The sequence below is a fragment of the Peromyscus maniculatus genome, chromosome 15 (assembly GCF_049852395.1).
Source record: "Peromyscus maniculatus bairdii isolate BWxNUB_F1_BW_parent chromosome 15, HU_Pman_BW_mat_3.1, whole genome shotgun sequence".
Lineage (NCBI taxonomy): Eukaryota > Metazoa > Chordata > Mammalia > Rodentia > Cricetidae > Peromyscus > Peromyscus maniculatus.
The window spans coordinates 50,694,259-50,710,280 of NC_134866.1; the positions used below are offsets into that span (position 1 = coordinate 50,694,259).

Below are 16,022 nucleotides of genomic sequence, written 5' to 3' on the forward strand. Positions count from 1 at the left end.
CGCCTCAATGGAGCCCTATTTTCCTCCCATGCAGTGTCTGGATCGATCAGCCAAGAAATTATCTTAACACCTTCTGTGTCTGTATTTTCTAAAGTGGTTGCATTGTGCGTTCATGCCACCTGTCATGCCTATTATCTTGATTTTTGGTGGGTTTAAGCAGTATGTAAGTCGTCCCATCTAGCTTAATGACACAATTTATTATTATGCTTTGAAGCATTATTTTGAATTTAACACTGGTCTTAAGTTTAAGAACATCTCAAACAAAGCTAGAAGAAAAGTCGATTTTTGTCCCTCTTCTTAAGTAGCACATTTTCACTCCTAAAGTTTTACAGTGTGCTCATACCACACGGGTGCTCAGAAAGCCTGCTCAAATAATAAACAGGGACAGTGGGCCAACTCCTGGTGCAGATGTGTGATGCAGAGGCCACCAGAGCCTCTGGAAATGCCTAGGCAAGATACTGTTCAGACTTGTTTCTCTTTGATATCTTCTTACATGCTATTTCCCTAGGCTTCAGTCAGAACTCCTCCTTCACACATTACATATTCTGTCTATGCTTTATCCCTTAATTCTTATATGTGTTGGTTTTGACTAACTTCTTGCCTAAGATCTATTTAATCCTATGCTGTCTATTAGCTATTTCCATTTTGTGTCTGGTCAACCTCAACACAAATTCCAAACTGAACACTTTGCCATCCCCCTAAACTCTGCTCTTGGGAGTTGTCCTCTCAGTTATGAGGCCTCCCCAATCGTTTAACATCAAGAACCAAGTGAATCTCATTTTCCACTGCTATCAAAGCAATCATCAATTCCTAGTGATTATACCACCAAAAACATACCATCAACTTAGCTGCTTCTCATTGGACCAGAATCACCCCTAATTACCACCTGTGCCTCTAAATTCACTAACTCTCCTCCAGGTTAACTGCATCCTAAAATGTAACTTTTCTTACAACCCTTAAGCCGTTTCCTACTGTCCATCAATATCCAAACACTTTGTTCTTGCTTAATGTACTTCAATTACAGGACATCTCCTTATTGTGCCATGGACAGGTTGGGAAATGCATTCACACACGGTGGGGAAGAATAACCAGCCATTAGCTCTTGTAATAGGCAAGTTACGTGATTTCTATGTTCCTCCGTCTGAAGTGGGGATATTAACAGCTATCTCGCAACAGTGGTTACATTAAAGAGAAAGAAAAAATTACAATGTTTGACATAGTATCGGATGCATGGGTTACATAGTAAATGTTCCATACTGTGATTATCTCTAGTTAATTTCTCTTTTCTCTCACACAGCATACTGAAGGTTCGCCATGGCAGGCATCTTTCATTACCTCTTCTTACTTCCTCTTCCTCTCCAAATCCAGTCCCTTTCCCTGCAGGCTCCCCTCCCTCTCACCTTTCTTTAGGTCTCATCTGGAACATCCTTCTGCACTCTCTATCCTGCTAGGTGTCCTTACTATTTTACTTGCCACGGCATTAGTTCCACTTTCTGCAAATTTCCCTCTTTTCCCTGCTGAGTTCTAAGAGAGCAAGGGTGTCTGTCATGCTCACCACAACACAACAAAGAGTGTACAGTCACCTCTCTTCTCACAGTTCCAAGTGTGCTTCTTTGCAAACTGCAGAAGTTAGGAAAGCAGCCACTCTTCCCACCCCCAACCCGTCTCTAGAATAAAGTTCAGAAAAGGCTGCCATAGAACAAAGACAGCTCAAACAGTAGCCGGAAGGGCAGTTTTAAGCAAAGTCGGGGCTTTGGAAACATTTTCAGGGTCTTTCCTACAGTACTGTGCATTGTGAATCTCCAAGATTCAAGGCGAGAATATATATCTCTTAAAAACATCTGCCAACAGAGTTCTGCTGAGACACATCTTGACAAAGACGGTTTGGGGAAGTTTTTTGCAGCTCCTGACACGGCCAGTAAACTGGAGTAGCAGACAAAAACATCCCCGGAGCACAGTTTGCCGTTTCTAGGTTAGAAATCTCTGAACACAAAAGTGAAACCTATAAAGAATCTTAGATGTAACTCAACAAAGCTCCTTCTCTTACGGATAGAGAAACTGAGGCCCAGAAGGGCACAGCAGCCGGCCTGCAGCCACACCGTAACTACAGACAGGAAAAGCTAAACAAACCCCGGGAGCGCGCTTCTGGACTTGGTGTCTGTCTTTCAGGACAATGTGTATGGCTCCCTGGGTTCGCCAGATGTTCACATTTCGGATTTTATTTGGAAGCCCTGTGAAAGTTCCTGTCCGTCTTCTGGGTAACCTGTCCTCTTAGGCCTACAGTTCACTGCTCCCCGTCCTCTCTCCCTCCCACAATACACTTTCCTTGGAATCCCGTACAGTTCGGGCTTTGCCTCGGAGCGACGGAGATGATCTTTCCCTCTCTCCCCGCTCCCTTTGGATTTGTAGTGTGAACTTTTTCATGGAAACCAACCAACGCCGGGCATTTCCAGGCCTTCGCTCGAGTCCCCGAGGTCTCCCCCGCCGCCCCGCTCCCTGGACTCCACTGCTCGCCCCATTCCTCTGAAGGGGGCCCTGAGGTTGATCTTCACCTGGGACTGCCATGACGCAGGGGAGCAGAGTCCTGGGCTTTTCGAGATCGCGTTAGGTTCAGATCCGTTGCGGGGACAACGCACTATCAGAGGAGATCTCTCCCACCCGGCCCCCACCAACTTCTACCTCCCGGCAGGGGCAGGCCGGACGCGCTTCCAGGGTTCGCGGAACTCAGGCGCTGCGGATGCAGTTTCCGGGGGGAGTCCTACCGCGGAGCACACCCGGTCGGAACCATTTCGGCCAGCTTCGGGGAGGCGAGGGCCATCTGCGAACACCTGACGCGGACGCAGCCCTGGGATTTATGGATTGCCCCATTTAACCGTTATTACAGATAACATGACAAGTTCTCTAAGGTTGCAGAGGTCTTATCATCTTTTCTAGTTACCCGAAGGACACAGAGTTCCCCCCCCTCCGGAGTTAGCGGTGCTCGGGTCCGGGAGCAACATGGCGGCGTCCATGCGGGGCTGGTTTGGGGACTAACTAGGCTGTCTTGCCCGACTCTGACCGAGTGAAGTTTTCCCCAAGTTAAAGAATTGTCTACTAACAGGCGGACACCTTCAGAGACCCGCCATTCGCTCGCGACCACACTAAAGAGCGGAGTCCTGAGCACTGACCAAGATGAGTAACATCTACATCCAGGAGCCGCCCACTAATGGGAAGGTGAGAACCTCTCCACCATCCCTTGACACCCCAATTGAGAGTTCCCTGATTTGGGGAGGGAAAGGTGGGGGCAAGTGTCGGGTATCGCGGAATTGGAAACACCAAAAGAACTGCCGTCCACACACTGCTTGAGGACAGTGTTGCATCTACATGATTTACGTCGACACGTCTCAGCATGTTTTTGAAAGAATCCTTGAGCAGCTTCCCTATTCGCTAGTCTTCTGGCCCCTTAACTTCCTTGATCCAACTCATGTGGGCGCCTTCTAGTGTCTGTTGTTTTTTTAAAAAAGACTTATGCTAAGATTGTTAAATTTTGTTGTTGTTGTTTAACTCGGAGATCGTGCCTTTCTCTACAATTATTTATTGAACGCCTGCTAGGCACCACACACTTTACTAGGTGCTGATGATACTAGGTGCAGTTATGTGATTGATACCCTGATAGAGCAAGTAGCTTAGTTTGGGATTTGGCTAGCTAAGGAAAATCTTTATGACAAGGTCTCATTATGTAGTTAACGCTAGCTGCTAACTTCCTAACTTGTCTTGGCCTCTGAGTGATGGGGTTACAGACATGCATCACCACACCTGGCTTTGGTAAGTCAGGTGTTTGAAGGGATTTTATAGCCACGACAGTTTGATGGAGTGAAAAACTGGGGATGATGGAAAAAACATCTTGGAGGAGATAATCTTTAATTGTCAGAAGCAGCAGGACAGTAAGGACTATTACCACATTGGAATGGGAAAGGATTCTCTGATAGGTTTTGTGATCAAACTATATTTCTTGATAGTGTCAATCCCAATTAATAAATACTGATAGAGATCAAATAGACGGACTGTTCTGCAATGCAGGCTCTTCACATGGCTGAACATCTGCTGAGAACATAGGCTGTTTTACCTGTTCAAATGCCCCTCTTAACAAAGAGGCCTACCAAATAGCAAATCTCAGTGATTCCCTAGGTCACAGCACTTTCTGGCCCTCGGGGTATAGTTTTTAACAGTATCTTCTTTTTGTTTTTATTTTTTTTTCCTATATAGAATACAAACAACGTAGGGTCAGAGTATGAGCATCTAGGACAGTGCTTGCCACATAGTAGATGGAATTCAAATACTGTGAAAGAAAGAATGGCTGGGCAGATGAATTCATGCTGTTTTCTTTAGCTTCTTAGCGGTATTAAGCACAGGTGAGGGGGAAGTTAAACTGTTGTGAGTCACAGGTATCTTCAGTTTTCTACTCTAATACTCTAAGGACTTTTTTTTTTTTTTAAAGAAACAAAACAGGGTCTCATATGAGTCCTTGTCTGTCCTGGGACTGGTTGTTTACTCTAAGGAATGATTTGACCTGATCCTAGAGTAAAAGCACTTCTGAACAGGAGCTCATTCATTTAACCAGTATTTTAAAAATTGTGTATGTGTATGTATGTATGAGATGTATGCATTTGTTTAAGCATACATACATGCAGATGCCATAGCACACTTGTGAAGGTTCATAGTATAACCTTAGATGATGGTTGCTGTGGAATATTTTAAGGTGTGTTACTTTTGTGTATGTTGTATTAGTTTAACTCTGTGAAGCTGTCTTACTGTGCCTGTCTAAAACACCTGATGGCCTAATAAAGAACTGAACGGTCAATAGCAAGGCAGAAGAAAGGATAGGCAGGCCTGGCAGACAGAGAGGATAAATAGAAGGAGAAATCTTGGAGGAAAAAAGAAGTAGCCAGAGAAGGAGGACTCCAAGGGCTAGCCACCCAGCTATATGGCAAGCCATGGAATAAGAGATTTACAGAAGTAAGAGAACGGGAAAAGACCAGAGACAAAAGGCATATGGGTTAATTTAAGTTAAGGAAAGCTAGGGAGAAACAAGCCAAGCTAAGGCTGGGCATTCGTAATTAAGAATAAGCCTCCATTTGTGAATTGTTTGGGAACTGGGTGGCGGGCCCCCCAAAAGAGAAAAAACAACCTACAACAGATGGTCCTCATAGTCCACCTAGTTTGAGGCATTGTCTCTTTTCTTTGTTGTTTAATGCTGAGTATCTGGCCTGTGAGCATCTGAGAGTCTCTTACCTCCGCTCCTCAGCTCACTATAGGAGCACTGGGATTAAAGACACATGTTACAGCATCTGGTTTTTTCGTGAGATCTGGGCATTTGAACTCAGGTCCTCAGGCTTGTATGCCAAGCAATTTACCCATTGAACTATTTTCTCAGCACAACATTTTTCCCCTGCAAAACACATGCAAGGTTTTAGGTTAGGTTTTAAGGATGCATTGGAAGAAAATCCATCCTCATCCCTTTTGTTGTTGAGTCAGTCAAATGAACCGTGCATTGATAAAATAATTGTAAATAAAAATATTTACAAATTATGATGAATACTATTTTTCTTCTGAATAGAAACAGATCGAAGGGGAACAGAAAGCATAGTCTGTAGCTTGTTTAGAGCCTCTGCTCTCTAGTGGGAAAATTTCCCTTATTCAGTAAGCATGGATCACATAGGAAGAAGTTGATGTGATACCAGGTAACTTCGGAATGCCTTCATGGCTGAAGGAGGAAAAAGCCATTATTAATGTAGTAGTTTATCAGTGGAAAGTTTTAAGGTGTGCAGTGTGTCTCAACCACACCTTTTTCCCCCTAGATATAAGTTCTCAGCAAAAAAAAAAAAAAAAAAAGAATATAGTGATGGCAAGTGTTTCTTGATTACTTATCTGTGTGTGGCTGTTCTTAGCAATGTATGTATAATAGCTCATTTTGTCCTCACAACAAACCCTTGGGGCCAGTATCTCTGCTTTTATAGAAGGAAATTGGGTGAGAACTGGTAGATGTCATGTCCAGGTAGTCCAAGCTAGTAGGTGGAAGACTCAAGTTGAGCATCTTGCTGCAAGAGCATATGGAGGGTAGGGTAATGTGTTTATTTTATTTAATTACTTTATTTTCATAGTAAAATTACTTTATGTACATATAAAATTACTTTATTTTCATAGGTGGTTACTAAACTAGTGAGGGCGTACTTTAGGGCCTGGACTACTATTCTTGGGGTACTAGGAGAAAATATGTATCTATTTGTATTATCTTCTCCTTATTTGTTTAATAAAAATACATATATTACATGTATATAACTTACGTGTATATGTGTGTGCATATATAAATTGATTCCCAGTACCCACATTAAAACACACACACACAAAGTTCAGGTACTTGTCAGTCAGTTTTATAATAGTATGGTGTAATTTTTAATGATTAGTTACATGGATATATGGTACCTAGATTAACTAAGCCAGCCTTTAGAAACTTCATTTTAAAGATAACATTAATAATGTAAAAATTTAGCCTGGTGTAGTGGCACACACCTTTAATCCAGTGCTTGGGAGGCAGAGGCAGGATGATCTCTTGAGTGACGGGTCACTCTCATCTACAAAGCAAGTTCAAGGACAGCCAGGACAAAAGAACCCCTTTCTTGAAAACAAACAAAAAATGTAAAAACTTGCTGAATGTGGTGTTACATACTTTTAATATCAGCACTCAGAAGGCAGAGGCAGAAGGACCTCTGTGTGTTCAAGGCCAGTCTGGTCCACAGAGAAAGTGCCAATGAGACTCTGTATCAAACAAAATAAAACAAAATAAATACATTGTAAAAATATAAGAAAACTGTAATAAAATGGTAGCATTTAAGCATAGGAAGTCTGTTAAATAATTAGAACTTATGGAGATTGTTGGGAATACATGTTTCCATTTATTATTGTTACAAATGAACTTTGTATTAAATATTAGTTCTGTCTTGAAATATTTGTCAGTAAGATTACAAAACCATTGTTTATGATCTACTGAGCTTTTAAAAACATTTTAAACTGAAATACAGAGAACAGGAAGACAGATGTCTTTAATTTCAAAGAAATATATTTGGTGAAAGAAATTGGACATGAAAAGGCGCATTTGTATGATTCCATTTATATGTATAAAATGTTCAGTTGATAATGTCCATACAGACAGAAAAAAAAAATCAGTGGTTGCCAAAGGGTGAGGGTAGGAGGAATAGAGAGGGATGGGAAAATGGGTCAAGGTTTCATTTCACTTTAGGGTAATGAAATGTTTTGGAAATGGTGGCAGTGGTTTCCAAACTCGTGAATGTACTGAAAGCTAGTGAACTCTTTAGCAGGGTCAAATTATTGATAAGTAGATTATATCTCAAATATTATTAATGTTCTGCTATGTTTTTTACAAAATAAAATCAGAACTATTTTAAAATATGGTCTTTGTAACATCACAAAATTTTTAAGAAGAATTTTGGCTTAGAAGAAAAGTCTAGATCCCCCTAACAATAGTGCTTCATTTCAAAGATACAAGTTATAATGAAGTTGGTCAGGGCATAATATACATCAGGACTTATGGAAAGTTGGGAAAGAGTGATTAGTGCCATTTCAGGTTCATTCTGAGAAGGAAGGAGTAATCCAACTTCAGTTTGTATCAGAGAGAGAGAGAGAGAAAGAGAGAGAGAGAGAGAGAGAGAGAGAGAGAGAGAGAGAGAGAGAGAGAGAGAGAGAGAGAGAGAAAGTAATAAAGGGGAAAAATTTTGAGATAGGATCTCATTATGTGGCCTTGGCTGACCTAGGGCTTGCTACATAGAGGCTAGCCTAGAACTCATAGAAATCTGTCTGCCTCTGCCTCCTGAGTGCTAAAGGCACATGCTACCATGCCTGGCTTTTACATACTTCTTTATGGGTTAAGGAAACCACTAAACATCTACCATAATGTAGATATTTTCACTTCTCTCACTTTCATAGTTCCTGGAGAGTAGTTGTAAAAGAGCTGTGTGTTGCCAGAAAGGGCCCCCAAAGATGTAATGCATTCATCAGTGTTCTATAATTTATTACAGCATTCCCTAGGCTTCTGAAACAGAGTGGTAGCAAAAATCTACTAGATGATAGGGGAGGGGAGTAGAGTGAGATGTTCTTCTTACTTCACTGTTGAAAAGATTTCTCATTCAGTTTACAACTTCTAGGGCATCCTTCAAGGACAGGGCTTTCCTGAATGATTTTTAGACTCCCCTCATTTCCAAAACTGTACTGGTGACAAAGCAAAGAAGTTTTAGAAAATAAGGAAAGTGTGACTTCCGTCCCTGATACAGACTCCTCATGAGAGTCAGTTTAGTTAGTTTTAGTTATTCTGCAGTGTTTCTTTGCAAGAACGTTCTGTGTGGTGGCCACAGATTGTTGATACTAATCAACTTTTCTACAGTTGGAGTGGAAAAGAAAAATTGATGCTGGAGAAATTAGATTCCAGCTGTGCCACGCTGTTCAAACTTAGGACTAACATTCTTTTTGGTTATTTGTTGTTATTGAGCCAATTGTTGAATCAACTGTTTCATCATCTGGGCTTCACAGAGGTTCTGGTTGTTATAAAGCAGCTGATGCCACCAAAGAGAAACTGCTGCCATGAATCATTAAAAAGGAGACTACTAAATATACTACCTGTTATAGAGATGATAACTTTTAAGGCATAACCATCTTAGCAAGTCACAACTAGTATTCGATTAAGAATATCCTTTGGGTTGGGTGTGGTGTCGCTTGCCTTTAATTTCAGCACTGGGGAGGCAGAGGCAGGCAGATCTCTGAATTCAAGGCCAGCCTGGTCTACAAAGAGAGTTCCAGGACAGCCAAGGCTACACAGAGAAACCCTGTCTCGAAAACATTATATATATATATATATATCTATATATATCTAGTACTCTAGCTAAGTTGGTAGAGTCCTAGCCTCACCAGGCACCGGCTTCAGTCTCCAGCACTGCATGGTGACATTCGCCTGTCATCCAAGTACTTTGGGAGATAGAGGCAGGAAGATCGGGAGTCTAAGGGGAGTTTGAGGCCAGTGTGGACTACAAGGCTCTAAGACTTTGGCTGAAAAAACAAAACATCAGTGGGCTGGAGAGATAGCTCAGTTAATAAAGTGCTTGATGTGTGAACCTGAACCTGAGTCCGGATTTCCAATATCCTTGTGAAGAATTGGGCATGGCAGCATGTATCTGAAACCCCAGACCAGTGGGTCGGGGAAGCAGACACAGGTGGATCCTGCAACTTGCTCCCAAGCCAGTCTAGTTGAATTGGTGAGCTCTAGGTCAGCAGAAGAGCTGTATCCAAAAGTTCAGGTAAAGAGCTTTTGAGAAAGACACTCAATGTTGACCTCTGGCCTCTGCATGCACACACGTGTATATGCACCTGCACACATGCATGCACAGAATAATATTTCTTTCCTAGTTAGAGCTAGCATGATTTTAATATAAAAGTAGAGTTCTAGGATAATTTCAAATGAATGATTGCAAAATTGTCTAATACTGTCATAATTCAATGGATTCATTAACTTCTTAATTTCATAATTTGCTAACCAATTTTATTGGAAATAAAGCGATGAGAAACAGTTATAAATTTGCACTCTTGGTTTTTAAACGAATGAAGTTTGTTTTCTGTGATTAGAAAAAGTAGGTGCTTTTTTTCTTTTTTTTTTATCCTTAGCTTTTTCTGAAAATGGTGTGTTGAATCATCTAATGATGATTGGGCTATAATGAATATTTGATATTTGTTCAGTATAACAACAAAACCCAAGCAGAGTTTGTAATTTTTTTTTTTAAACTGAAAACTCATTAATTAGTATTGCAAGTTGTATAGCCAATTATCAAGCAAAATAAATAATATGATGTCATGTTCTTTCTATAGGTTTTATTGAAAACTACAGCTGGAGATATTGACATAGAGTTGTGGTCAAAAGAAGCTCCAAAGGCATGCAGAAATTTCATTCAGCTCTGTTTGGAAGGTCAGTATTGCCTTCATTGTCATTCTGGGGAGGGACTTACCTTAGTTTACAGATAATGGCAGTGTGTTGGGCATTCTGGCCTGCTCCTGTAATTCCAGCACTTGGGAGGTTGACGCAGAAACATTTCTAGTTTCAGACTAGTCTGGGCAACACAGGGAGACTCTCTAAGTAAAACCCTGGATGGATGAGCTTTTTTAAAGAATGAAAAGAATAAGCTTCAATGTGTTTTTCACATTGAGGTCTGGTGTTAGCGATATGATGTTGAGCAGTGTATAAGGAACTGGACTACAGGGATAACAGCTCTCCTGTTAACAGACACAGTCCTGCCTGGTGTTGATCTCCTCTGCTAACTGCCACTCATTCCGTCTTTCATTCTTCAAATATGGACATTCCCTAAGCTGCCTCTTGTTCTCTGTTATCCTCTCCACTCTTGTGTTGTCTCTAGACAAATGACTATTATTTTCAGAACCCTTTTCATTTCTTCCCTTCCCATGCTTACTTTATCCGATGGTGTGATGGTCTTCTCTCCTGGAAACTTCTGTTAGCTACCGCTAGACCAAATTTCAACTTCTTCCCTAGAGGACCTGGACTTTGGTCTCCATGACTGTAATTGCCTCCTATCTGGTCTTCCTATCCCTAGCTCTCCATTAGTTCCCATTCCACTAATCATGTGCCTTTGGTCGGCCATTCTCTCCATTTCCCGAACATTCCTTTTCCTCTTCTGCACATCCTCATACTAGCTCTCCTTTGTGTGTGGTTTTTTTTTTTTTTTTGGTGTGTTTCTCATCCTGTTTTCATTTAATTATAAATAATTTTTATTATTTTGTTCCAAGTCTGTTTTTTCACAAAGCTTACCACCTGGCATTCACTGATTTGTTATCAACTTGAGTCATAACATGATGATTTTTCTTTGTAAGAAACTTGGCAAAATTTTATATTCACTTGGGTATTTTTTGTTCATGGATAGTTGTGTATCAGTCCATACTTTCTTTACAGTTTCTGGTTGGCTTCTAGACTACATTACATACAACTTTAAATACTCCTGTGGTGGCAAATCACTGTCTTCCAGTCATAACTAATTTTTAGAGACAGTATTAATCATGGTGTCAGAAAACAATGTTTTGGGTGAGAAACAAGGTATTTAAGAATCCAAAGTATCCTGTAGTATGATATAGTCAAAGCTCTCCAAATAGAAATTAGATAAATAAAACACTGCAGGGGGGAGACTAGAGAAAGAATAATAAAAGAATCCAATCCCTCAGATGAGACAAAGGAACTATGTCTGCAAAGACCATTATTAATAATTGCTATGGCAGGCAGGAAGGAAGTAAAATCAGACAGGTAGTTTAGTTAGAGAGGCCTCGGGTAACTGTCAACAAAGCTAAAAAACAAGGGAGACAGAGAAGTCTGACTTCTGGTAATAAGTTTAAAGAAGTCAAAAGCTCAAATTTTACAGGAGAGTGAAATTACAAAAACACTAGAAAAAATGAATGGTAAATTGCAACCCAGGACCAGGTGAATGAAGAAACAGAAAGTATCTGGATAGAATGTGACAATGAAATAAACATGAGGTCCAGCTGGGTGCTGACAAAGCTTACTTGCATCAAAAAAGAATTATTCTCCCACTTATAAGGAGACCAGGAGATGGAGGTAAAGACTTTTAAATTTATAGAAATAACCAAAGCAATTTTCTTAATGAAACAGGCAAGAATTTAATGGAATTATTTGTTGGGAAGGCTAACTAAAAACTGAGAAGACTAATTTTAAAAAGACACTCCTGGCAGGAGAGATGGCTCAGCAGTCAGGAACACTGGCTACCTCTTCCAGAGGCCCTGGGTTCAATTCTAAGCACCTACATGGCAGCTCACAACTGTCTGTAACTCCACTTCCAGGGGAGCCAATGTGCTCTCTGGCCTTCAGGGTCATCAGGCATTAATGTGACATATAGACATACATGCAGGCAAAACACACATACACTTATTTAAAAAAAAAATGTGTAAACTAATGTAGAGAACTCCATTTAATCCTTTGAGTGTATGATTCAAAGGAGTTTGGCTGTTTCTGGGCCTTGCAATGTACATTTCAATACAACAGCAGCAGCAATGTGTAGTTTTCAGAATTAAAAGAGAATGAATGAAAACCTGGGAGGGAGGGAGCTCAGTCTCCCATGTGACCCTCAATGTAACAGGCTTTCTTGTTGAAAGATGGTCATATTCTTTGCAGAACTTGAAGATGTGTGTTTACGGATTTAACTTTGGACTTTATGGTCTTTGCTATATAGCTAGGGAAACATCTAAAGATAAATATAAGTTTTGAAAGCTCCCAGTCTAAAACATGGTATAAAACTGTTACTAAAGAAGGAAAAAAAGATGCTAATTTTCAATTTTCACAGGGGATGCCCTATAACTCAATGGGTGCCATGCTTCTGTTTTATCTACATTAACTTTTTCCTTCATGATTCTGGTTTTAGAGAATAAATTCTATGGGAGACCATATTTCATCTCTGCTGCATATTTGTGACTAGAAATATATTTATAATATAGGAATATATTTAAGTTCTATTAATTCTATACTGAATTCTGAAAATCACTTAACAAAGTGAATGACTATTTGATTGGACTAAAATATATAATATTATTTGTTTCATTTATTGAACTTTTTTTTTGAGGAGACTGCAATGGACAGTGCTAGAACTGTGATCAGTTAATAACTTTTATCTCTGGTTTCTATATTTTTGTGTATTAGTTAATTTTTTCTCAGGAGAAGAGAAGAAGCAAGAAATGAGCTATTCCTCTCTATCAAGGCTACGCAGCCTCAGCACTGCTGGCATTTGGGATGGGTTATTCTTTGTTGTGGAAACAACCCCTCGTACTTTAGGATCTTAGCAGTATACTTGCCATCTTGTATTCCAGTAGTACTCCCCAGTTGTGATAACCCAAGTATTTCAAAATGTTGATCAATGTCCTCTGGGATGCAGAATTGCTGCTCCTCTCTCTCCTCCAGTTGAAAAGCATTGATGTGTATTAAACTTCTTGTTTTTATTTTGAAAACAGTAATCCATACTGTGAGAAAATTCTGGAGATAAAACAAAAACTAAAGCACCATTTTTTCTGTTGAAACATAACAGTGTTTTGAAGATGGAATGTTTTATAAGAAGTAGTAAGGAAAGGTTTTGGTCTAAAAGCATACTTACCAGTCTGGAAATTAAATCTGTGGCTCTGTTTGTATATTAACTATGATAACTAAAGTCATACTGAGTTTTAGAAATTGATATATTAATTGTTTTTCAGCCTACTACGACAATACCATTTTTCACAGAGTTGTACCTGGCTTCATAGTCCAAGGTGGGGATCCCACAGGCACCGGGACTGGTGGAGAGTCCATCTATGGAGCCCCTTTCAAGGTCAGATCAATTTACTGTATTCTAGGTCAGCTTGGAATGCTTCTTCGAAAGTGATAGTGTCCCACAAGAAAAAGTCTCATGTAGTATACAAAATCAGTGGAGTTAGAATTATTCAAAGATAAGGGCAAATATTATCTTACCATTCTTTCTGATTTATTTTATGGCAAGCTTTTGTACTAGATTAAGTTAAGGTAGAACTAAAGATTGCAATGAGAGAGAGAGAGAGACAGACAGAGACAGAGACAGAGAGGGACAGAGACAGAAAGAAGCAGGATTCAGAAAGAAGTCCATATGACATATTTCCTGATGTTTGGCTGTGTCTGATTCAGCAGCCAATTTTTAGAACATTGCATGTGCTATTTTAGATTAAAATAATTTGATTTAAATATTATATGGAATTTGCAGCAGTCTGTTTGGGCTGCTACAACAGACTGTCAGGGGTAAATGATAATTTATTTTCTTTCAGTTGTGGAGGCTAGGAAGTCCAAGTCACAGTGTCTAACCATCCCTCTTCCTCCCTTGAAGAGGTATAGGGAAGAAAACGCCCGGTCTGATGTCTTGATCTTTTCTTATAAGGACACAAACCCTATTGGGTTAGAATGAGAGCCCAAACCTTTGACTTCATCTTACTTTTTCACGTTTATAACCTTCACCACCTTGTCAGAGCCACAGATATGGCTGCATCAGGGATTAAGACTTTAATATAAAGGTTTTGAGGGACCAGTCTCCCACACTGGAGCTTACTGTGTATTATGTACTTACTGTACACAAAAGAACTCTATAGCACAAAGCCATGCATGATGGCCAGTCAGAAAGTGAGCAGAAGGAAGAGCCAAATATGTTATTAAAAAGATATATTAATCAAAAATGGGTATATAATTTAAATTTTTTATTAGATTTATTCATTTTATTTTATGTATGAGTGTTTTGCCCACATGTTATATGTTTATCATGTGTTGTTTGCTGACAGCAGAGGTCAGAAAAAGGCATTGGATCCCTGAAACTGGAGTTATGGGTGGCTGTGACCCACCATGAGGGTGCTGGGAATTGAATCCAAGTCCTCTGTAAGAGCAACAAGTGCTCTTAATTGCTGAGCCATTTCTCCAGTCCTGGCCTGTGATTTTTTGACTGCCAGCATAAACTTAAGAAGGAAAAGAGTTAAGTTAAACTATTTAGGAAATTAGGAACAATAATGGGTTCAAATACAGCAAAAATTGTATTTGTTATCAGTCTAATTATAGAGCAATGTTAGGTTCTTTGAGAAAATAACTGTCCCAATTAAAATTGGGAATCTTTTGAAAACTATGTATTTATTCTAATGGGAAAGAGTGTCTGGAGATTCCTTTCATCTTTTTCCGGGTCAATGTGATTTTTAATTGTTTAAAAGTTTCTATTGAGGGTCCTGCCATGTTGCCTTGGTTGGAATTGCAATACAGTAGAGATTGGCCTTAAATTTGTGACTCTGTGCCTGAACCTCCTGAGTGCTAGGGTTGCTGGCATGTACCACAGTATGATTGTGATTGTTGAGAAAAACAGTGGGACTTCTTTTTTTTTTTTTCCTTAAACTTTGTTTTCCAGATGATAGCAGCCCTGGAAAGTAGGACATAGTATTTTAAAATCTCTCAGCCATCACTGTTAATCAGATCTCATAATATTAGGACCTCCACTTTATAGGAAATACTCCTGTATCCTGTTAATCCCATCATTTATCCTAACTTCTCTGTGGGCATTTCCTTTCAGAGATTTTTGCTTTGTTATTTTAAAATACTACAATTACTTTGCTAACTTCGTTCATCTAGATAGATCACTTTAAACACTGGTGTTTTAGCTAGGGTTTCTATTGCTGTGGTAAAATACCATGACCAAAAGCAACTTGAGAAGGAAAGGGTTTATTTCACTCAGAGTTTCGTGTAACGGTTCATCATTAAAAGCAGTGAGGGCAGGAACTCACTCAGGGCAGGAATCTGGAGGCAGGAGCTGATGCAGAGGCCGTGGAGGGGTGCTGCTTACTGGCTTGCTGCTCATGACTTGCTCAGCTTGCTTTCTTATAGAACCCAGGACTACCAGCCCAGGGGTGACACCACCCACAGTGGGCTGGGCCCTCTACCATCAACCACCAACCAAGAAAATGCCTTACAGCCTAATCTTATGGAGGTATATTCTTAATCGAGGTTCCCTTCTCTCAGATGACATTAGTTTGTGTCAACTTGACACAAAACTGCCCAGGACACATGGTATAGAAATACCACAGACTCAGGGGACTTAAACAGCAGGGATGTTCTACTCACAGTCCTTCTGAAAGCTGATCAAGTCAGAGGTCAAGGTGTTAGGCTCTTTGGTTCCTGGTGAGATGGACTGAGTTCAGCTCTGAAGAACAATGTATTAAAGAAAAATAGCCTCTAATGCTTGAAAAGCACTGATAATAGAGATGGGTGTGTCACAGATGATCTCAGTGGAGTCTGAGGGGCAATTCTAAGTAGCTCTCAGAACAAGGAAAACACCCAAGGAGCAGTGGTCTTGCACTGTTACGATCTGCCAAACGAGACTCATGCCATCCTTGAGAAGAGTCAACTAAGACAGTTCAGGACGTGTAAAAGCACAGTTAAGTCACACTAA

General features: G+C 40.1%; 2 protein-coding genes across 2 annotated transcripts in view; one reads left to right on the plus strand and one right to left on the minus strand.

Moving 5' to 3' along the window:
• Srek1ip1 (SREK1 interacting protein 1) overlaps nucleotides 1–2,691 on the minus strand; it is a 31,986-nt gene extending 29,295 nt beyond the window's left edge. The window contains exon 1 of the mRNA XM_006982702.4: nucleotides 2,553–2,691. Coding sequence (XP_006982764.1) covers nucleotides 2,553–2,565 — 13 coding nt within the window. The 5' untranslated portion in view covers nucleotides 2,566–2,691. The remainder of the gene's footprint in view (nucleotides 1–2,552) is intronic.
• A 22-nt stretch (nucleotides 2,692–2,713) lies between these two features.
• Nucleotides 2,714–16,022, plus strand: part of Cwc27 (CWC27 spliceosome associated cyclophilin) — a 178,772-nt gene continuing 165,463 nt past the window's right edge. Inside the window, exons 1-3 of the mRNA XM_006982703.4 lie at nucleotides 2,714–3,213; nucleotides 9,907–10,003; nucleotides 13,294–13,406. Coding sequence (XP_006982765.1) covers nucleotides 3,172–3,213; nucleotides 9,907–10,003; nucleotides 13,294–13,406 — 252 coding nt within the window. The 5' untranslated portion in view covers nucleotides 2,714–3,171. The remainder of the gene's footprint in view (nucleotides 3,214–9,906; nucleotides 10,004–13,293; nucleotides 13,407–16,022) is intronic.